Source organism: Morchella sextelata (genome assembly GCF_020137385.1).
Source record: "Morchella sextelata strain SCLS chromosome Unknown scls_18, whole genome shotgun sequence".
Classification (NCBI taxonomy): domain Eukaryota; kingdom Fungi; phylum Ascomycota; class Pezizomycetes; order Pezizales; family Morchellaceae; genus Morchella; species Morchella sextelata.
Genome location: NW_025408633.1, coordinates 396,556 through 420,449, shown reverse-complemented (window position 1 = coordinate 420,449; position 23,894 = coordinate 396,556). Strand labels below are relative to the sequence as shown.

The 23,894-nt window shown below is 44.1% G+C and overlaps 4 protein-coding genes across 4 annotated transcripts; 2 read left to right on the top strand and 2 right to left on the bottom strand.

Moving 5' to 3' along the window:
* Positions 1 to 25: 25 nt before the first annotated feature.
* H6S33_004627 (uncharacterized protein) lies at positions 26 to 800 on the bottom strand (the record flags this gene model as incomplete). Its single annotated transcript, XM_044835968.1, has 6 exons — positions 26 to 57; positions 106 to 175; positions 257 to 292; positions 365 to 374; positions 454 to 624; positions 793 to 800. The coding sequence occupies 6 exons, from the start codon at positions 798 to 800 to the stop codon at positions 26 to 28; spliced, it is 327 nt and encodes a 108-aa protein (XP_044690600.1).
* Positions 801 to 3,418: 2,618 nt separating this feature from the next.
* H6S33_004626 (uncharacterized protein) lies at positions 3,419 to 6,126 on the bottom strand (the record flags this gene model as incomplete). Its single annotated transcript, XM_044835967.1, has 7 exons — positions 3,419 to 3,989; positions 4,052 to 4,332; positions 4,407 to 4,958; positions 5,023 to 5,131; positions 5,200 to 5,362; positions 5,432 to 5,749; positions 5,820 to 6,126. The coding sequence occupies 7 exons, from the start codon at positions 6,124 to 6,126 to the stop codon at positions 3,419 to 3,421; spliced, it is 2,301 nt and encodes a 766-aa protein (XP_044690599.1).
* Positions 6,127 to 13,956: 7,830 nt separating this feature from the next.
* On the top strand, positions 13,957 to 17,048 carry H6S33_004625 (uncharacterized protein; the record flags this gene model as incomplete). Its single annotated transcript, XM_044836353.1, has 3 exons — positions 13,957 to 14,523; positions 14,581 to 15,731; positions 15,782 to 17,048. The coding sequence occupies 3 exons, from the start codon at positions 13,957 to 13,959 to the stop codon at positions 17,046 to 17,048; spliced, it is 2,985 nt and encodes a 994-aa protein (XP_044690598.1).
* Positions 17,049 to 18,574: 1,526 nt separating this feature from the next.
* On the top strand, positions 18,575 to 23,166 carry H6S33_004624 (uncharacterized protein; the record flags this gene model as incomplete). The annotated part of the gene is made up of 6 exons (XM_044836352.1): positions 18,575 to 18,954; positions 19,026 to 19,231; positions 19,303 to 19,485; positions 19,548 to 19,572; positions 19,630 to 20,184; positions 20,244 to 23,166. The coding sequence occupies 6 exons, from the start codon at positions 18,575 to 18,577 to the stop codon at positions 23,164 to 23,166; spliced, it is 4,272 nt and encodes a 1,423-aa protein (XP_044690597.1).
* Between the last annotated feature and the right edge of the window lie 728 nt (positions 23,167 to 23,894).

The following is a 23,894-nucleotide window of genomic DNA, read 5'->3' as shown; positions in this document are numbered from 1 at the left end:
TTAGAACCAAGCAGGCCGGTTTATGCTAAGCGGGACATACTGCCGAACCAAGGGATCCTGTTGGACCCTTCAGAATGTGCAAATCGAATTTGGGGGTGAAAATACCATTTATATTAAATCTTGGTTTACTGCACCCGCCGCTTCCCCATTTATCATTCGGCTCAGCAGTGGGGATCTATCTGTCCACCAGAAATCTTTCCCATACTTTAACTAGGGCGGTATCCGATTATTTAGCCATGGAAGGTGGACCAGAAACATGAAACATTCTTTGCAGTTTCTCCGTAATGTCTACCTGGTAGACGTTGATCAGTAGATCTCCTAGATCCTTGAACCAGGGGTTAAGGATAATCGGCCGGAAGTTTACAGTGCAGAGCCTATTATTATTCTGTTTAGTTGTATCACATTTAACTTTCATAATATCATTGGACACAGATATGTAGTCGTAGTACCTACATGTGGAGGCCTGGCTTGAGGTTTATCCGGATGGTGAAAGCACGATGTCTAGTCCACTTGTTGAACGTAGCGGGTAAACTGGGCGAGTTTGCCGGCGGGTATGGGAACTGCGATGAACTGATCCTGATGTGCCGAGTGGATAACACAATTGTCTGAGAATTATTGGGAGACCTGAGAAGATAAGGGTAATCGTAGCTGCCAAAGCTCCGAGAGCTAAGATACCCGAAAGGACCCTGGGGAATTTACACATGATGTGATAAAGCCTAGAGCACACCAACGGCAGAGGAGCGGCTCTTGACATGATGCAGCCAGATCGTTGCCAAGAAAACTTTATCTTACCGGAACATCCCGGCGGAGAGTTGCTCCTCTTAGGAATGCTTTGTACTGATGGCGCCAGGGTTAGGGCCTATCAACCACTGCCGGCAAACCTCCACCACACTGTATTATAAACATCCTCAGAGAGCATGAGTTATAAGTTCTCTAATGCCCCTCGGGGATTCATGAGATTTTCTTCGGACGGAGGTTGAGCTAGTGATCAACCACACTCCCTCTACAGACGAATATTGTGACTGGTTGTGATACCAGTAATACCAAGTCCAACGGGGACTAAAGCCGTCCACTTATGATTACACAAGATTACACAAATACTCAATGATCAAGTATGTAGGCAAGATGCCCCTTTACTGTATCAACTGCTTATGCGGCTATCCGCTACCGACACTCTTTAAGTTTTTGTCATTTCATTGGCTCTCGACTCCACCCCGATCATCGACGAGGAATCACAGTATCCCTGGCCTGCAATGGGTTGAAATTCTTCTAAATCGCATAATACCCCGGTAGTTCAAGAGATTCATAGCCGCTTTGATGCAAAATAAAAAGGTTTGAAAAGGTTATATGTGGACACGAACACGAGGAATAGTCTTTTGCTATCGTACTAACTTTCATAGGATGCAGCTAGCTACTCCAACGAGCCAATCAACAAAGGCGTGCCAGCGCAATTGGAAGACGTTCGGTGCCAGCTCCGCGGGCCACGGATTAAGGTCGCCAGCCAGCTATGCAAAGAATCCAATTCATCAATTTCAGCTCGATTGTTGGGTAAATCATACCTGCAATGTGGTCAACTCCGGAATGCGGGATTTATGAACTTGTCTTGGGTGTCCAGAGTAAATGTTCACATTGAGGGCTCTACCTTTTAAAAATATGAACCTCGAAGGCCTGCGGCAAGTGATAAGTGTACCAGGCATCATCACTACGGTAAAACCTCACAGAGATCCTAGTCTCGTATACAGACTCCAAGTTGGGAAGCCCAGCTACTCATGCCCCTGGCGCAAGCGCGATGCTTCTCAAGTGCCGTCCGGTCTCAAGTGCGATTTTGCGGGGAAATAATATCGTTCACTCCCCAAAACAAAACTGCAAATCCGGGGGTGTCAGATTCTGGAGGGTGAAATCGATTTAGGACCGAAAAGATGTGGCAGCAAGAAAATTCTACCGACTTGTCGATGCCATAGATGCGATAAATTGCAGAAAAACAAAATGGAGGCTCATGTGATTTGAGTGATGTATGTGCCTATCCATGTATGTTCATAGTTGCTCTACATGTCGTACGTACAGTCGCGAAAGCTCACTTGCATTGCCATCGGTCACGGGCCGTGGGCATCGGAGGTTTCATTCCGTATGCAGCTTAACGGGGAATAGTGGCTATGGACTTTCTTTTACACCCCCAGAAGATTGAAGTGTTTTCTTTTTACGGGCGCATCGTAGCTCACCTATTTGCGCCCAAGTACCTACATTTACTATGAAACTCTGTCCTTATAGATACGTGTATCTTGAGATCTCTACCCTCAGTTGCGATCGTAACACAATGCAATGCAATACGTTGCCTCGGCTTGACTACTTTAGTATTCGGGTATGAGTGATCGTTCATGATTGAATCTCAATCAGCCTGGGTGAAACGTGGTATGGTGGTGGTACTCTAGAGTGGATCAAATCATGGAAAGACAAGGGTCGTAGGCCTTTTGAGATATGCATCGAATAGAGTACAAGGATGATGCACGTGCTTTTAGACTTCAGCTGGAAATCATCAACTTTAGCATAATGCTTGGTATGTTCTGTGATTAATTAGCCTCTGATCTCCATCCAACCTACCCGATCGATATTTCAATAAAAATGGCCATGGTAAGGCATGGCCTAGGTAAGGCATGGTCTAGTGTCTCAGCTGCAGAGATCGGATGATCACTGTCTCAACCTACGACAGGGTGATGAATGTAAAGGCTAAGAACCATATTCACTGTGTTCAGAAACATTAAACAGATAATCAATTGGTCTCGCTGTCAATGGCAATGTTCAGGCAATGTGGTCGATCCATAAGCCGAGTCAGCTCGAGATTTAGGCTCGACTCACGAGCGCGCGAGCTAAATTCTGGCTCATTGAGAGCATGCTTCATGACTCTGTGAGTCGAACTGGCCTATGCCTTTTACTTTAGGTTTAGGACCTTCGTTGGATCGACTTCTCTCTCTGTTATCTCTTGTGGAAGCGCGTCCACTTAATTCGGGTTACATTTGCAATCGGCACACTTTCTAGGACAGTACGCTGCATAATAAGACATTGAAATACATTATATTATCGTAAGTTGATTTCTATATCTCGAGCTCTACGAGTTCCAGGCCTCAAGGAGCCGGATTATAGACCATACCGCCTAGGCCGAGCCCCATCACTATCACCCGACACTGACTCTAACTACAATTCTGCCACTCTGGCACACAATTGCGCTTAATTCGTCATGTATATACCATATTAAAATATCTGGGTATGAGATTGTTTGTATTCGTTTTAGCTAAAAAGGAAAAAAAAATGTGTAAATAAAAAAGTACTTGAAATAAGCTTAAAATGCACCAATCATGCTTGATCACTCGCAATGAAAGATTGGCGAGGCCCAAGCTACCGCGTAACAATTTGTTCCTAGTGCTCACGGGAACTCTTTATCAATCTTGGCCTTCCACGCCTCGAGACCCTCATTCACCTCTTTGATCGCAAGAGGGTCAGAGTTAACCCAATCCTTGTCGACATAGACATTGTCAGTGAGGGTCATTTTTGTCGAAATTAGCTCTAAATCAGTATTGACTGCTGATAGTCCCGGACCTGTAGATTCGGCCTCATGTGTGTCTTTGTAGATAGTCACATTGAAGCATGCCCCCTGGCGGAAGAAGAAGTTGGACTCGCTCAACTCAGTAGCACTCGGAAGCATATCAAACGGTTGCATGGAGACCTCAGATACTTCATTCACATGCAAGACCGCGCCTTTTTCAAGTTCCTCCTTCAGACCAGTGAGTGGAGGGTCAAAGGTGACCTTATCGGCCGAGAGTTGGATATTGGGCGCGCAGAGGAGCATATGGTCGATATGGGTTTCCTCGGGTGTACCATAGACGTAGAATGGCATGTAGTTCTGGGGGTAATTAGAGTCGCGGAACTTGGCGCGGAGATCACGCCGCTTCAAAATGCGGGCTTTGGTGACTTGGACATCCTTGAGAAGATTCGTTCTGGATCGGAGAAAGTCAGTAACATTTCTAGTGGACCAAAGGAAATACCCTATTTAGAATACATACCCATCACTAAAGTTGATATTCGCTTTGAAGGTCCCGCTGCCAAAATATCTGGAAGTTTGACTGCTGGAGTCCTCAAAACAAATGGGGCTTTTGGATTCGATTCTCTTGCTTCAACATATGCGCTCATCGCATCATCTGGAATCTCGGCCTCAAGGACAATCTGTGTGCGATTATCCGCCTCATAGAATAAGGGCTTATAGGCAAGGTACAGCTTTGTGGTGCCCTGCATGGTGAAGCTGTGATTTGTGGCATCGATTGAAACACGCAACCGGCAAGCCTACATGTAATTAAAAAGAGGCCAAGTTAGTGACAAACATTTTGGGGGGTATTCAAGACTGGCTATAGACATACATTGACCTCCTCTGAGGCAACTTTTTCAAAGATTGAAGCTAGCTTCGCAACAAAGTTCCTCTCTGTCGGGAATGGTGACATCGTCACGTTTCTAAGAACAAATAGGTTTGTTTCGCCCTTAAGACCGAGTCGTCTCTTGAAGTGGTCCGCACATGCACCATATTCGTGCTGTAAGAACTCCGTAGATGTAAGGAAAAAGGGAACTTCGGCAGGTAGTTTGTCAGGTGATGTGACTGACAGCCTATTGACGATACGCTGGTTGAGATTATTTGCTTCTTCCACATCGTCATTCAAAGTCCCGTCTTCAAGACGGAAATTGCATGCAAATGCATTGACGATCAAATTAGATCCTAGAGATCCAAGCAGTTCCATTGCTCTAGGACCTTGAGACACTTCCCAGTTAGTCTTTTTGAGGATACGGTCCCGGATTTCATGCTTCTCCTTGTCGATAGCATCAACTCTAGCTGGCCCTTCGATCTCCTCTGATGGAAGCATATTTAAAGGGACGACAATGAATTTCTTGTTTTCTATCGTAGCCCAATGTGCAGACAGCTGTGAATAAAAAGATAATGTTAGTGCTGTTATGAATGGATGGTTTCGAAGTTTGCATACATACCCTGCTACAAGTAAAAACGGTTTCGCCGAGTAACCCACCATATCCATGTTGGTTCAAGCCGATTACCTTATGTGATAAAAAGGTTGCACCTGCGGCAGCACCAGGCTTACTATTTGTTCCTTGTAGACGTCAGTTTACGAAGTCAATCCAACAAAAGAATAAAGTAGATTTACTAACCTTCCCTCAACACCGTAAACACCAATGCTCTCAGCAGAGGGGTCCCTAGAAATATATGGCGTTGTCCATGTTACTAAATACTTCATCCTGTTGTCACGGTAGCATAATGCACCAGCTGGATATGGAACATATCCGGTCTTGTGCGGGTCGATGGTTATTGAATCTGCAAGGTGTAAATGAAGTAGCTGTTTTGTTGTCTCTTTTCATAGAGGAACTGTGGCCACATAGTCACCCTCGTCTGGAAAATCGTGGGGCTGATCCTTTGCCCGCTTTGGCGGAAGAGTAGATGCAAAGTAACCTCCCCAAGCAGCATCAGCATGAACGATGAATGACGTGCCGAGGCGTTGGTATCTTTTGCGGAGCTTGAGAACTTTAGCGAGTGGATCAACGGCACCCTCCTCCGTCGTGCCAATGATCGCTACCACTGCAAAAACAGCTTGTTTTCTTTCGAGACGTTCTTTCAAAAATGCATCCAGTTTATCTGCGTCAAGACGCGCACCTTTGTCTACGGGAACATTGATGACGTTTTCAGAGCCAATGCCCGTGATGGCTAATGTGATGAGGGTGTGGGTTAGCGTTTTTGTCAGCTAAGGTGGCGAGGATCAGATATTTAAACCCACCAGCAGCCTTTGGCCACGAACAATGCTTAGTGGCAGATACCATATATTGTATGGGTTTACTGATTTCAAACTCCTTTTCAAGGGCGTCTTTTCCAATTGTTTGAATGCTGTATTTTCCGAACGAGTTCTGTAAAAACTTCGACGAGATACCATACTCCTTTTGTAGTCTATCAGGAATATCGAAAATGGCTGAGACTTTAAGGTTAAGTAATTCCCAGGTGGAAAGTTGACTGAATAGCTTTGGGTCGCCGCCTTCACAGGTCTCAACTTTGAAAGTTTTGCTGATGATTGAAAGTTCTTTCTGCATGGCCTTTTTGAGGGAAAGGGGATATAATTTGATGTTTCGAGCTGGAAGAATAGTTTAGTGATTATTTATATATACCAAGCTCATGGATGAAGTTTTGTCTTACCAACCCTATCTAATAAGTATATAGGTATAACCTGCATATGCATGTACTCTTATAAGCTTCTGATTGGCTCATTGAGAGAGGTTTTGTTTCACTTGAAACATGTTGTGTTGGATATTAACATAGGGTATTGTGCTGAGTGGTGTTAGATTGTTAATAGGTTTTCTACTGGTTTTGGGAATCGATTAGTAGTTCGATTTTAGCGGCTTGGTGGCTGTTAAAGGGATATATTTGTAGTTTTAATTGGAGAAGTTGTCTGACCTATTCGCTGATATATGGGGGATATCAGAAAAGGCACATATCGACCAGAGCAGATCTAGATATATTACTCTAGTGATGGACTTTGCCTACCAGGAGGGGTCGAGTGCCGCGCAGCGGCCTGAGAGCCCCGACTGACAGGCAAATAGAGAAAATAAGCCGCAAAGCGGCTTGCCTGTATATTGGACTGATTGATATACACATAGTACCGGCCGAAGGCCGGAAACTACTTGTATGAAGTCATCCCATATTGTTAGTATCAGTTCAATATTAAGTCTTCTTATATGTCCATGTAAATGCACGAGGGAGAAATGATAGACATGGACTCACCACATAGACTCCAGATTAGCCACAGTACCGTCACAGGTGATATGTCCCCATGCTATTGGTAGGTTCTCTGCGCTATTGGGATTACCGGTACTATTTGGGCTCAGATTATACCTAAGCATTGAACATAGCTGTTCGCCGACCATTATCTCGAGTAAAGTAGTGATTGGGCTTGCCTCGAGAGCAACGTTGTTTGGATTAAAGAGCATTGTCATCAAATAACCTAGAATAGCTGGCATACTAGTGTCGCATGTCATATGGGCGCTGTAGCGAGCTGACCAGAAGGGAATCGAGTGCTTATTGAGAAGCCCAGAAAGCTTATCGGCATAGTTTTCGAGCTTTGCTACTTGACCCAAGTATGTCGGTGAGTCTTTCATGGCAGAAGTAATGAATTTCTGGAAATGGCCAAAGTAATTAATATTGTTTTATCTAAGGAAGTGAGGTGGAACAAAGTGGGAGACAGTACCCCATCGGTAGGATAGTATGATGTTCTAGCACGTCTCTGTTCATCGATGACTGAGTTGATACATGACTTGAACCAGTCAAAGTTCTCAGCCTGAGGGCCGAGAAACCATGCACCCACAGCTTGGTGTTACGCATTTTCTTCATCAGAGGAGGCTTTCGGATAGACACTTTCGATAACAAAAGACATTTTAGGTAGCTTTTATTGAGGGAATTGAGGATGTTGTATTTTTACGTTGGAAGATGGTAATGGTGGCCTTTATATAGTAAGATTCTTGAACTATTATGGTCCATCACTCGCACACCATGGGTTGTACTAAGGGTTTAGTGTGAAGTCACTATACGTCATGTCTCAGAGATGATCTCAATTTAATCATCACTACATGTAATCACAAAAAAAGTAAAGAGAAGAGGTTTGTGGAGAGCAGAGGACTCTCTGTCGCATCTGAAACCTAGACATGCGTAGTGGTTTTAACTACTCATGACGTTCTTGGTAGCTAGAGTTGATAAACCAGAAGATGGAAGAAAACTGCTCCCCCGAATGTTCAAAATGACCCATTCATATATGTACATACTCTACGATAAAACCTTATTTAGGGCACTTGCACTTAAATGGGATCAATCGTACGTGTTAACAGCAATCTCGCAGCATTTCCTTAATTAAGTCCTTCTTAACTGCTAACAGACAACTACTTGTAGCTTAATTGTCGTAATATTCATTTACATTACATCTTCCAGATAAGCTTTCTATCACTATTCTAAGGTTTCTTTTGGATAATTTCATGCTGAGATCCTCAAATGTGTCTCTGAAATTTGCAATTGGTCATCTATAGACTATCATAATAAGTGTTCAAATGATTTATTTATTAACAGAATTCTGCAATGGCTTTAGGTAAATGTATTAATGTAGCCTGCCAAACGTTTTCCATATTAATTTAAATGGGGTGGCTTGGTGGTAGTATTTCATCATGATGCGGTACTTCTTGAATCTGCTCGTAAATGTATATAGATCTGTGAAATTAAGCCAGTTTTCCAGTCTTGGAGATCTAGGGGGTTATGTGATTTGAATTAGGTTAAATCTATATACATATAGGTACATGTACGTACTATGTACGTAACATTTGTACTTAGCTGATATATGTGCTTTGTAGTTGTCACACACGATCTTGGTACCACCATTGGCCGGAATTGCAGAGAAATATAGATTCAAAATTCAATCGATATCCTGATGTTTAAACTTTCCTTTATCCTGTTTCAGTTTGCGGCATTTTGAAGTACATACATATAGTGATTGGCCTTACATGTAGTGTCACTAGATGTAACTTCGGGGTAAGTGATCACCCTTCAGATGTGGGCCGTCTCCGGCTTAGAAGGGTGGTTTCGATTATTAGCCGTTTTAAAGGAGTATATAGAGATTTAGAATGAGAGATTATCTTCCAATATCTCTCAGCTATATACCTTTATCGACGTCGTGGACATTATTTTGAACTTTAGTTGTCCTAAAAATGAAGTATCTAGATGGAAGATGCTGCCCAGATACCCGTATTGACAATCCCTATCGACATATCGGGTCCAGGCAATGCTTAAAATATAAACTGGGGAAAGTTGGTCATTAGACCAAAATTTTATGCGTGTTGATCTTCGAGTTGCCGCGGCGCCGATGTGGTGAACCTCGAGGGCCATGTAACCGTACTCTAACTGTGCCAGAATTGACACAAGCCTTTATGTGATCAGTACTCTAGTACACAAGTAGTATTTCCTAAAGAGTAAGTGGGCTGCAGACTTCTGAAAACTATGTAAGTATACATGTGTATATATGTAGTTAACGAATTAACAACTCGTTGATTATTATAAGCCTGAAGACTCAAGAATACGGCTCAACATCAACATCACCGTACTCACGACCTAAAATTACTATTATTAAACTCCCATATAAAGATTGTTCCTCAAGGCACCTATATGTTACTTCTCTGATGACGTGGTTTTCCGGAAATTCGTCTCTGAATCAACGAGAATCTTCACCAGCTGGCGGTATGAATTTCGTACGATGATAGGCGCTACTAATACATGTATTGCCCAGTTTTGGTCAAGTGTAAATCACAAATCATTGAGTACATACATAATGTACCTACATGTATACGCAGCTGCATAGAAGGGGCCCCTGGTATGGTATATGTTCGTCTCAGATTACCCTATGTTTTAGGATGCCCTAGATCCCCTTATGAGCGTGAACATAGCCCAAAAAGAGTCATGACAAGAGTGCTGGCTGTTTTTCTTTGCCCTGTACTGCCCAATAACCATCAAAAGGCCGGTGACTATAACCATTTGTAATTCAAGTCTATGCATAAGCTTAACTATAAGGGTCCAATCCTGTACCATAGGAACGGAGAAGAAAAATAAAACTTCTTTAAGGGGTAAAGATTAGGCACACACAGTGGCACGGAGTGGAAACAGGTTTCGGTAGTGTGTTTGCGGCCGCGCGCGGTGGTACTAACACTCGGCTCTCTTTCTAGACCACGGTGAAAATCAATACATTCTGTTGTGCACGAGACTAGGTAGGCGAGATACATTCTAATAAGATAGCCGTATAATCGGGAAATATGTGTGAAAAGGGTAAGTATGGCGGATCTACTCGTAGAGGGTGAGCGGGAGTACTCTAGTACTGTTTCCCTTCAAAAAAAATCATTGGCTGGAGACCTGTAATAGCGCGAAGCTATTCCTATCTAGGATCCTACTAGTACTTTTTTACTTGCCAGCTTGAGTCTTCGCCTTGTACTCCCGCTCCATGGGTAGATCCGCTATATATTGCAGGGTTGAATGCCGATTTGATTGTCGTTTTTGTCGCTCTCGGCATCCTGGCGAGGTGCAAGGGATGGAGATCGATACGGGACGTACATGGGAAATAAACGACTAGACCCCACTCCATTAACTTTGTGATGGTAACCTAGGTCAGAAGCTTGTGCTTTGGAAAAAGCAGCTGGTACTCCCCATACACATACATGTATGACAAAGTATCGTAGCTTATGCCAGGAATTCACATATATACCTGAATGCCGACATCCCGCAATGGCTTAGTTAACCAGGGAAGGATGTTATCGTGGAGACGGGACCCTGGCCTGAAGATGAAGTGGTTGCTTACAGTTACTCTTTCGTCGGGGGTGGAGTCGCGCTGGGTGTGCGGGCGGGCCAGGTCCTACCTAGGATTGAACTTTTGAGCACTCGACCCACTGTGAGGTATCCACTTTTTAGAGTACAGTGGTTTCTGGGTCAACGACGAAACCGGTTCGATGGCGAATAGGCCAATCGAAGCCAACAAAAGCCAACAAAAGCGCGCCGACCCCTTTGCCTTGACTGACTATCAGCCCAAAAGGTAGCCATTCGTCATCAAACTGGGTTCGTCGTTGACCCAGAAACGACTGTACTCAAAGGTTCAGTCCTAGGTAGGACCTAGCCCGCCCGCACACCCAGCGCGACTCCACCCCCGACGAAAGAGTACTCGATTTTCTTCTCATACTTGGATTGGAAGGCTCGTCTAGTGATGTAGTTAGAGTGTCGAATCCTGATCTGGAAGGAGGACGCCTACTCACATACATGTACGTACCACATTTATGTACCCGGCCGGCCCGCAGCGACTCTCGCCAAGTTCATGGGCCTAGATTGATTTTCATATATGGTGGTGTTGATATGAGTGCGGCATTTTATTCTATCTCAGATCTCTGTTTCATTCTGATCAGGATCATCTAGAGTCAGCGTTGGTGTACTCAAGAAACAAGAAATGGCTTGACATGACTACATGTATACGTATCGAGGCAGAAACCACCCCCGGCAGAATAAACCACCATTTAATCATAGCCTTCATAGAACCTTTATCCACCAGCCCGAAATCTATTAATTAACAGGGTATATATGAATGTATGTTGTATAAGGTAGCCGGGCTGCTACTACATGTGAATTCTAATATTACTGGCCCAGAAAAAGTGAGGTTTTTCCCGGCGGAATTGAGTGGAACAAAAACATGTGAGATCCTCGGAGAGATATATAGAAAGGCTTTTGGTGGTAACAAAGCGCATGTTCAGCAAGTACGTATACCAAATTGATTGTCCCTATTTGCAGCTTGTATTTTCAGGTTCCAGACTTCTTGTCCTGAGTATTTATATACTAGAACATTGTGCAGGGAGCGTAGTTCTCTGTCGCTGTTGTGTCAACTACTTGTAGGTTGGATCTATATCAGGGAAAACAAATGATTATACTTACGTGGATCTGCAACGTTAACTCGAGCTTCCCAGCCGATACCGAAACCACATTTTTAGGTATCCAGTACTCTGCGTTTCAGAAAAGACCTTAATCATTATATATATATATGCATCTGTTGTATCGATTTATCTCTCATGCTCAACGATCTAGATAATGCTATAGTGCTATTATATTGTCTGGAATTGAATCCCCTGAAAATTATAAGGTTCCTCTATATGTTAACGTTCTGTAGTGTCAATTAGCGACAACTAACCTACTTTGGGGGAGTTAATGTTCCTCCGGCTCCTAGATTGTGAAGAGAGACCATAAAATCCTATATGTCATAGTGCACAGTCTACACTCACAAACTAGACATGATCATAGGTATTTTTATCCGGTGGATCTAATACTGAGATCCACCGTTGATTGCATCGCCGGAATAGCACTGGGGGCTAGTCTGGTTATGCCAATCCACCTCTAAAATAAACCAGCCGTTGGGGATTCTTCTTTTGTGGCCATGGGTCTATTCATGTTTATAAATTTAGTTGACCGTAAATAGGCCATTGTCCATGAGACGGTCCGAAAAGACTAAACTTTGTAGGATTTGCAGCTAAATTATTAACTTGTTCTACAGTTAGCAACTACGAGTTGGTGGAATTAATTCGACAAGATCAAAATTTTTGTTATGGACCCAGCATTCTATCCAATTTAAAGGGAACACTTCGACGAGGTATCTTCTGGAAGTTAGGCGAACGATCTCTAAACCATTGGAGGATATTCTACCGCCTTATCATCGATTCTATCTAGCTCTCTGTTCCCTGCAAGCGCTCGAAGGCTTTTTGAACTCGGTAAGATAGTTGATACTTGGCATGGAAGAAGTTATGGCTCGTCTATTATAATGGCCAGCTAAGACATTCAATGTCAGGTCCGCTGCTCGTGGATAAAACATTCTGATGGACATGAATCTGATGTATATTTGGCGTCCCTTGCTAAGTTTTTAGAAGATTAGGATATAAAGGGAATGTCAACTTTTGATGTATTCTCTTCCATAGACGCTTTTTCATCAATTCTCAATATATCAGTAGTGCATTACACCAGCCTTTAAATTTATCGTTCTCCAGAATTGGCGTAGCTAGTGGAAACCGCCTTGGCCGACCTAGGGCAAGACACACTTATTGGGTTCATCTGGAGGTAGTGAAAAGCATATAGCTTGGTGGCACTGAGGGATAGGATCATTATTCGCTTTCGTGTAGGGGGTTGCCTTCGTTTCTGTCGCGTCCTAGAGGTTTGCCGGGAACAGGGTCCTGACCCCGGATCCTTTGACATGCAAGCCTAGCCAGCAACGACATTGAAATTGAACGGCGGTGATTAAAAGATATCAAGTTTTTCACTAGCCCCATGCTTTTCGACTTAATTCAGGCATTGAGTTCGTAAGGTCACGTCAGGCCTCCCGTGATCCTCACTGCAGCAATGCCCGTGCTATCTTCGAATACTTATTCAACGATATACGCACAAGCATTCGGTGAAGGTCCAACGGGCACAGGATCGAAGTATGTCCTCAGTGGAGATATGGCCACCATGTTGCCACATATGACCGGAACGTCTTCAAACTCTTCTTATCAGGAGCAAATTAAACGCTTGTGAAATTCCCCAAAGGAGTTCATAGACCTCCCTTTTGAGGTTAGATATTTAGATATCTTGAAAATGGCCTATACTAGCTGATGTAGAGGTACTCAAAAATATCTTTAGGATGGAATTGAACCAAAATGCAGATATAATTCGTAAGAACTTGCAAATTATAATACTTTACGATAGGTATCCATAAAAATATGTTTTATGTAGAAGAACTTCGACATAGGATATATTTTGGGGCGTATGTCCCTATTGGTTTAGAGCCAATTGTATGAAGACTCTTGTTTATAAGATCTGAGGAAAGAATGGGTGGTTGTTGGCATTGACCAAAGTTTTAATAGGCCCGGATTCCCCAAGCTAGCGGGAGAGAAGACTGCTTGTCTGAATTGTAAGTAAAGGGTGAATGCTGGAGCAATGACTATTTGCAAGGGATGTAGGGTGCACTGGTTAAGATGTAAGTATTCAGCGACAAGTCGGAAGCCCACGTAAAATTTAGGGGTACGAAGTTCAGTACTTTAGCTGGGTGGTTGACGCAAGGCCACAGGTAAACATTCTGGAGTCTGACTCCGCTCTGGGTTTCGTCAACACCCGCCAGAGGAAACTATATGAAGCCGAATTGTATTCATCTATTGATCCTCGAAGACGTAGCTACGTAGACTACATGAAATATTTGTATGAACACGTGATTGAGACGCGTAAATTGCAATCAGATAATCAGCCCACGGCAATCAGATAAGCTCCCGTCTTCCCACGCGTACAGTCCCGTCTCCATAGTAACGACGCAATCAATCATCCATCAATCATCACAGTGTAACATCATGTCATCCGGACGTCCCCCGCCTCCCCTATTTCCGCCACTCCCTCTCGATCCTATTTCTGATAATCTTCCCTCGGACATCATCTCACGAGACTCATCCTCCTCAGACTCAGATACCGAAACCACCGCGAAACGGGGCCGCATGTTGAAACACGCCGAGAGCTACTTGCGGGGAGAGCCGCTTTATCTACACTCTGCGGGACTGCGAGGTCCAGTAGTTAAGAATCCATGGGCAAAGGGGAAGAAACAAACCAAAAGAAAAGCAATAGAACTAGAGGAAGGGACTTGGGAGGAGGACATGAGTAAGAGATTAAAGCGCAGGCAGGAAGAGAGGGAGATGGAACCAGGTCCCTCGCAAGTTGGGAGAAACGCGATGAATATGTGGAGTAGAGGGACAAATACTACTTGGGACAGATCAGGCCCCTCAACTCCGACCCCATTGCGCACAAGGCCGCCTGAAGCAACAAATGTACCGGATCGATCGCAATCTCGATCCCATTCACCATCCGATAAAGATTTACTAGAATTTAGGACACCAGTCAAAAAGAAGCCAAAGGCTCCTATTGAAGTAGCATCAGTTTTCTCCCCGGGAACCTTTTATAGATCCAAACCTAAACCTCAACAGATTTCAATTGAAGATTCCTCCAATCATCGAAGGTCTTCGAGCGCAAAGAAATCATCCCCGCCTTTGGAGTCAGCTTGCTCAGCCTCGAAGTCTATTTCTGTGCGGAAGACAAGAAAAGAGCCTTTAGAAGTCCGAGACTCAACACCACGACTTAGGCCTAGGAAAAACTCTCTTGAAGAAATTACACCAGATACGCCAACGCAGGTCCGAGACACAGCCCCAAGGCTCAGGCCTGGACGAAAGCCTACTACTACAGAACCTATACTAGAAGTACCAATACGAACCCAAGATTTAGCTTCGAGGTCCAGGTCTACGCGCAGCTCAACTAGAGCCTCTGAGCCAGAATTAGAACCGCCCCGGGAATCTCGATCCGCTTCTAAACAAACAAACACCCGAGCTAGAACTAAATCAATTGAATCATCTCAAGAGACTCGCTCAATTGCAAAACATAGATCCACACGAAATAGCTCTAAAGCACTGGAGGCTCAGTCACTAAATCAAGAGCAAGAGCAGATTTTAGATACTATAGAAGTGGTGCCCCCACCTGAGGTACAGTCGGGTGATATAGATATGAAAAAGTCAAAACCCAAGAATGATTTTGGAGCGGTACCACCGTTCGGCATGGCGCCTGAACGGCCGAAAGCGGAAAGGAGGCAAAGGGGCGGGGGTTCTAAGAAGAAAGGGAAAGGGCCGGCGGATACCCAAACGGAAGAGCAGGAAGTTTCAGGGAACATGGATATAAAGAAGTTCACAGAACCAGAAGTGCTTCAACAGGTGGAGGATACAGATGCTATTACTTATGTACCGGGACCTGAAGACGGACCGGAAATGGTTGAGATCATGAACAAAGAAATAGATCCAGGACTGGCGGATACGAGAGTCGCAGCTGTAACAGAACCAAATAATCCTTGTGGGAATGTAGAGGTCACAAGTAATGAGCCTTCTATCACTTTGGCTATACCAGAGCCGGGGCAGGAACAACTCGCAGAAGCGAAAGCATCATCTTCAAGCAAAGACCCCACAAGAGAGGAGGTTTTTCAAAACTGGGTTAATCGCCATGTAGCTGCTTCGCAAAAGTTTAGCGCGGATCATAAGAGAATTTCCATTGCGAACCTTCTATCGCCGGCGGCAGAAAGCCCAGTTGTGTGCAGGTATGTTGGGATTTGTGGTTCGGCAGGTTTCATGATACTGATTTATGTAGGAATACAAATAGAAGAGTCGAGAATATTGCCCCTGATAGCTCGATGAATGGTGGTAAAGTAGCAGTGTCACGCTATGACCCTATTACTGCGAGGCCAGTTGAACCCCCAGCAAAAGTCCCCGCACCACTCCCACCAATTTCGCGACTTGAAAAGGCCCAATCACCTATCATATCCCATACCGCCACGATTGATGTACCGTGCTCTCCTGACCAACTGCCAAAATTTGCATCAAAGGACACACATAAAGAATCCCCAACGCAATTTTGCACCACACACCATGCGCCGGGAGCACAGCTAGTGAATCAACACGAGTCCTGGCAAAACATACAACACGCTGTTCTCATCCCCCAGAGGGGCATCGTTGAAGCCATCCAAGAGTCACCTACTCCACTAGGAGGCTATCCCTCAACCGCTATCACTCCCGGGAGAGACTTGTTGAGGCCAATTCGTTTTTTCGACGACGAAACTCAATCTGAGACACTGATGAACACGAATCACTTCGTAGACTCTTACAAAACCGGAGGTAAAAGTCCATTCAAGACTCCAGGAATGGAGAATGTTCAATGGACAGTTGAGCCCGATGAGTTATTGAAGACTCTAGGATCCGAAGGCTTAGTTACATCGCGCGACGAAGAGAATAAAGAAGAAACCCTACCGAAGACTTCAAACCTTCAATGGACAGATCAATCGTACGAAGTAGAGGGGGGGGCTGTCGCCAAGACACCAGGGTTAGAAAATATTCAATGGTCAGCCGAACCAGGACCAAGGGAAGAGTCCCCACCGAAGACACCGCCGAGCCGCCAGTTATCACCATTTAAGATCTCATTCGGCAGTGAAGAGTCTGGAACAACTTTTACTCCGTTCCACGCCTTTGCCACACCCGAATCATCACCAAAAGCTAATCGGCAGAGGGAATCCTCACCGCATGACCTCTCCACGTTTGATATCCCTTCGGCATCTAAGAAATCAGTCAAGTTTGCGCGAAGTCTCTCCGCGACTGATGACAATGATGAGAGCGGAGAAAACGCAAACATAATGAGTTTAAGCAACAACTTCTCGCCTGTGCTGGGGGTGGAGCCGCAAGGTACTGAGAGTCTATTGGAACAGGTGAAAGACTTTATGGGCGAAGGTGTATGGGATGCAGTGACAGAGGCGCAGAAAATCGCGGGTAGTGATACTACGTCAACGGCCCCAATTGAGAAGGGTGAGAAAAAGGAGTACATGAGTGCTAGAAAAAGGAGGGCGTTGATGAAGAAAAAGACTTAAGTTAGCGGGGTTATCACATCGTTCGTTTTTCCCTTCCGTTTTCTTTTCCCTTTTAAACTACTGAAATACTTGAAAGGATAGATATAGACGTTGGGTTGGAGTTTGGCATTTTCTTTCTTTTTTCTTTTTTTTCTTTTTTTTTTTTTGGCGGAAATAAGGAATGCTGATGAGAGAAGGCCTCGGAAGTCAATGATTATGATAAACTTTGAAATGTTGTTCGTAGTACATTACATGTATGTTTTGTAGTTTTGACGAACACTTTCCTGCAACGATATATTACAAACATGATTCTAGGGATTGATCATGTAATATCACTCGGTCTATCTTAAATCACATGAATTTGAGTTATACATACGTACATCTCCGGCCAGGGATTATTATTCGAGTAATTAATTGAATAGCATCGATCTACATCAGAAGTTTCTCACATAAGTAATTTTGATCTCTGAAAGCTAGCCAATTTATCGAGTTATGGCGGTATTTAGAGTAGGGCTTGTTTGGCTGATCATGAGTTATTCGGTTACCATACAAATTTGACCACCAAAACTCCGTTTCGGCGCGCGCGCGGCCAATTAACGGATTAACTGAGCCTTAGTTTCAGTAGGCAATTCATGTACTAACGTTACAACATATACATGTAGTTGTAGGCGTCGATGGCTTGGTACATGCAGTTCTCTATCTATTGGGTTGTTCGTACGATGTCGTGAACAGACTACGTGTATTTAGAGGCACAAATACATGTGGGCCTTGACTTTAATATACGTTTGTGTTACCACCAAATGAAGATTATATGAATGTACAAAGAGCGGGGTAAATAGGATAGGGGTGTTTTTGTTTTCAACCGACCCAATTTCAGCTGCCTGAACGTTGCGTGAATTAGACTTTTTCAACGTAGGCTCCTGCAGAACAGATCTGTGTTACTCAATCCCGTTAATGCCCTCTATTCGATTAGACCCTAATCTGTAATCGGTCAGCCTATTAATTGTAACTTATAATTAGTACATATAAAGATATTATCCTAGCTAGACCTCCTGCGGGCTGCTTGTTGAGCTTACCTACCATGCGGAGAGGAAAAGTGAGATGTAGATACATGCCTAGTGCAGCCACAGTTGTTGCTGCCTAAACCCGGTGAGAAGTTATCGCCGCCATACCACAATCGGAAATATTATGTAGTAGAAAATTATAGACGCCTTAGGGGGTAATTTTACTTGCTGTCGCTGTCGCGCGTAAAAAGAACCAAGATAAATGATCTACCAATATATATGAGTCAGGATGATACAGTGTGTACATAATAGGAGTCACCTTGTTTATCTACTAGGTTACATTAGGACTATCCATTTCCAATTAGTCTCGAGCTGCATAAGCACAAAACAGCCGCCAAACAGATATATCAATTGTGGAATACCATATAAACTTACTAAATTCCCAGTAGTATTTTTGAAATTTATTTTAGCGCGAAAATTAAACTTTATTAGCACCAGCCGAAAAACAGCACATCTCTCTAGCTCTCTAGAGAGTTCATACCCATGGCGAATCCACCTACCCTAGTACCAACTCCCCAGTTCACAACGTCAGCGCTCCTTCAGCTTATATTAGAAGCGACAACTCTATGCTACTTCTACCTCGGCCATCTCCGCACAAGCTCATCCTCATTATTTAAATTAGTACAAATAACAACAGAAGAGTTCCGCGTCTGCCATGGCGCCGTAATAGCGATTGAGGGCTTCGCTAGTGCTAACCCAGAGTTTAAGAAAGGCCTCGGAAGGTTGGCTGTTCAAGTGGATAAATGCATGGTCGATCTGCAGGAGCTTGTTAGTAAGCTCAAGAAGAGAACACGAAGAGTGGACTGGAGAAATGTGAGGAAGTGTGTTGAGGGGTGGAAGGAACTACTTTTGGACGTTCATTCGTGAGTATAAGCCGTATACGTTTACTTTGATTTTTTAGTTAGAGTTTCTGACTTTTCTCAATCTCCTGCAGGGTGTTGGAGAAGTCTGCTAAAGAGGCCTCGCAGGAGCCTAAAGTAAAAGCCAGAGATTATCGTAACGAAGTAATAGATTCGTATTGCCAGAGAAGGGCTGAAATACAGGAACTTGGGATGAAAATTGAGGCCTCTAGCTCCCAGCCAGAGTTAGCTTCACAGGAATTCCCAGCCTTAGATTTGGAGAAATATCCTGCCAAAATTGGTAGAATCAAATATATGCATACACATTAGACTTGAAGAGCCTTTTAGCTGATTCGTCCTATCCTATCCCAGAAAATAGGCGGCAACAGATACTAGACTGGATATATCCAGAAATATACAGCAAGAAACATACCGCGATCAGGGGAAAAAGGCGCGGAGACATTGGTGCATGGATCCTGAGGTCGCCTGATTTCCTGAATTGGGTGGAAGCGAAGAATGATAGAAATTCTCAATTACTTTGGGGTTATGGAATTGGTACGTGTACTGTTTTATGAATTTGAGTTGGTGCTAGTACTGATAATAGTTGTTGTATACAGCTAGCTCTGGAAAAACATTTCTAAGGTATTTACTAGAATTTTAACCATAAATAGAACAACGCCTAACATGATTCCCTCAAAGCTCGATAATAGTAGACCACTTCCTAGATATAGCACAAATATCCAACTACGGAGTAGCATATATTTACTTCGATCATGAAGAGCAGTCCATTCATGATACAACCAACGTTCTTGCCAGTATCGTGAGACAACTACTTTCTCAGCTGCCAGTTCTCCCAGATAAAGTCGGTAAATTACATGAGAAATACAACCCTCTTAAATACGATCATCTTTACAATCTTTTCCTTTCGGCTTCTTCCTCCTTTACAAACACCTTTATAATTTGCGATGCGCTGGATGAGTGTGGCAAGGGAGAGCAGAGAAAATCACTTTTAACGTTATTGTGTAGGATGGCCGGAGCAGCCAATGTGTTTTTAACAAGTAGGGAAAACTCGTCAGGAGATATACAGAATACTTTAGACTGCGCGACTAAAATCGAACTAAGAGCGAGAGAGGGGGATATCAAGATCTATACCGAGCATATGGTTAATGATAGTTTATTGGCCAACCGTTTATATGGCAAAGGATTGTATAGAGAAAGGATTATCTCTGATATAGGAGAATGTGCAAAGAGAATGTAGGTACCTCGGTCATGATATCCTTATTACTCCCTAAGCTTTTGCTAATATGTTCAAGGTTCTTGCTGGTTGACTTTCACATACAGCATTTGTGTCAACAGCCCAGTATAAACCAGATCCTCCATGAACTCAAAGCTTTCAAGAGCGCATCTTCAGATCGATCCCCGCTCATCTTTGCATACGACAGGATTGTGGCAAATCTTCGCATGCAGTCACTTGAGCAAAGAATGCTGGTATTAAGGATTTTCACATGGCTCGCGGGGGTAAACCGAACACTTACATTCAAAGAACTCCAGCATGCAATAAGTATCAAGCAGGGGGTATATGAGTTGGAACACGGAAATCTCACTTTTGAGAAGCTTCAAGATGCTGCGAGCGTTCAACTCGGCTTTGAGCTCAATGTGCTGGACCTACCGGATCGAGAAACAATACTCAACCTTTGCTCTAGTCTGGTGACCATAGACGAGAAAACCTTGAAAGTCCAGTTTGTGCATTCCACTGCTCAAGAACACCTCGTAAAAACATCAATAGTACACCCTGCTACAGATTCGGCGCTTACCATAGCTTGTGCCACCTACCTCTTATCCAAAGCTTTCTCGAGAGGAGCTTTGATTCGCCAATCCGAATTCGAAGCACGGATTGCAGCATACCCTTTCCTAAGATACGCTGCTGAGAATTTCATGTTTCATTTGGTAAAATGTGACAATTCCCTGACGAAAATTCTACTTTTAAGGTTTTTGAAAAGAACAGGCACACTCTCTTCTTACCTACAGGCACTTGATTCTTCATCAGATCGGCCTACATACCCTAGAAATCATCTTCCTCTGCACTTTGCCTGTTCTATAGGCCATCTTGAAGTTGTCCAGGTGCTTCTGGAAACTGGAGTTGATATCATGACGAAGGATAGCTATGGAGAGACAGCTTTCACTCTAGCGGTTGCCAATGGGCACAAAGAGATAGTTCAGCTTCTACTCGGCAAATTTGCTGGTTGCAAAAGATCTCATCATTTTGATCAAGGAAAACAAATAGAGGACACGCAGAGTTCTCTTAAGAATGGATTTCCTTGCTTGGTTCAAGACGATTTCAACACAGCGCCGCCACCACTTTCCACTCCAAAGGAAGGCACCAAATCGGAAAATAGCGAGGCATACGCCCTATATTTTGCTGCATCTGGTGGTCATGTAGAAATATTAGAGTGGCTGTTCAATAGGTTGGGCGATCTCTGTCCCGAAAAATCAGACGTTTGGCCGATGGATATGGCGCTAGCGAATGCGGCAGTTGCAGGGCACGAGAGGGTGGTAGAGATACTCCTCAAGAAAGGTATTCCACCATTCGGTAATTCGGAGGTTGGCCAACTATCTCCGTTACACGGAGCTGCGTCTAAGGGTCACCTTTCCACCGTCAAATTACTGCTACAACATGGCGCTACTCCCGCGGTATCATGTCCCCGCTGTCTTAGATTTTTGTCTGACGACCTAAGAAATGAGGACTCTGAGCAAGTCCTCAAGAAGGTTACGGGCGGCTTCTGCAAATGTCCGTCAGATATGAGGGAAGCAGCGTCAGAAGGGGATTTTGAGAAGTTCAGAGAAATGCTTGACCAAGGTGTAGACGTTTTATCTCAAGATGAAGAAGGGTGTACTGCGCTTCATTGGGCTGCGCGGAATGGCCATGAGAGTATAATCCGTTTACTACTCGAAATGCATCCCGAAATCGATCTTTCTGCACAGAACTATAGAAAACAGACTGTACTGCACCTCGCCGCTGTATGCGGGCATGAAAAAATTGTCAGTTTTCTTCTTGAGAGTGTTCCGGGTATTGGATTAGCGCAGGACATGGGGAACTTCACGGCATTGCACCTTGCTGCGCTAAAGGGCCATGATTCTGTGGTCCGTGTGCTACTTTCGAAGGATCCAAACTCAGACCATTCAAAAGTTAACTCCCACCGGCAAACAGCCCTCCATTTAGCAGCCTCCGAAGGCCATGCCACCATCGTCAAGCTTCTTCTTGATAACGGTTATGGCATTGACCCCTCGGCAAGGGATATAAACGAATACACTGCGCTAGGCTGGGCTGTACATGGAGGCCATGAAGAAGTTGTCCGTTTCCTACTTCATAAGACGAAGGCTGAATCCACGAACTGGCAAGGTGGGAGTTTACTACATCTCGCAGCGAAGAATGGTCACACCGGGATCGCTAGTTTTTTAATACAACAGACTCCTGGTTTATTCGTGCAGAATGCCAATGGAATAACACCTTTGCATATCGCAGCAATGAAGGGTCATGGAAAAATGATCTGTCTGCTGCTCGAGAGTGTAACGGAAAGCGAGTTCTCCATGAAGGATGGAAACGGATACACCGCGCTACACTGGGCTGTACAGGAAGGCCACGACCAAATAGTTCATTTACTGCTACAATGCGAACGTAAAATCGACTTTTCAGCCATGATTACCGCCGGATGGCAGACGGTGCTACACATTGCAGTGTTGAAGGGCCATGAGCAGATCACTCGGTTACTGCTTGAAAAGATCCCGAGTAGTGACCTCGCCATCCGTAACGTGAGAGGGTATACAGCCTTGCATCTCGCTGTATCGTGGGGCCATGAAACTATCGTTCGCTTGCTAGTCGAGAGATGTCCGGGGGCACACCTTTTGGTGGAGGAAGATCATGGATACACAGCACTACACCTTGCAGCAATCCGAGGTCATGAAGGAATGGTCAAGTTGCTGCTCCAGAAGAGCCCAAAGGTCGATATTTCAGTATTGACAACAAGTGAATCTAGTGAAGTGATAGACGACGCCGAACCAAGAAAAGGACACGAAGTGGTGGCTGCTTTGTTGGTCGATGGCGAGTCGGTAAAGAACAGCTGTGGGTTAACGGCACAAAAACTGGCCACTTTGAAACGAAGGTTTGCGGCCGACAATGAAAAAAGACGGGAGCGGAAAGTGTCAATACCTCAATCTGTTTCTGATGCATATGCATGATATGCTCTACAGCATTTCAGTGCTGCGACCAACGCCAACCTTATCAAAAATCATGAATTACTACCTGTCAACGTTCTTATTCCTCCATATCTATAGATCTAATTGGTTTGGCATAAATGTAAATTAAATATTCAAGTACTGAGTACTGGTGTTGATGGTGTAACGTCTACTAGGGCACCCTGAAGCTAATACCGCCGCTGCGAATTTAGGCGGGTGTGAAATTGGGGTGGGGAGTTGTACAAATCTATTTTGGCTACGGGCTTGGAGTTTAGGTGTTGTGGTCACTTATCTGGAAAAACATATGTAGTTGTGGCATTCGTCGGATTAAATGGGAGTATTCAATTCCCAGAGCACAATCACTACTGGAGCGTGGATATATGGTTTAATTAATCTTATATGAAACCCTGCAGTATTTTATATGGCTTTTGCACATATAGATACAAATATCCAACCAATAATCGTCTCAAAAATGAAGCGAGTGATATTCCATGTGCCAAGACACGAGCTTAGCAACTACGCCAACCTCCGCCAGGCCCAATAAGAAACGAATAATACGGAAAGGTCCAAAATGACACAGTTTTCGGTAGATGTGCTCTACAATAACACATGATGCAAGATGACACAGTTTGCTATGATCCAAAATGAATACATTATGGATGGCTTAGCATTGGCGTTGAAGGGTTAGGGTTCTGCCTCGTCTTGGCACACTGCCAAGCTCAATTGATCAA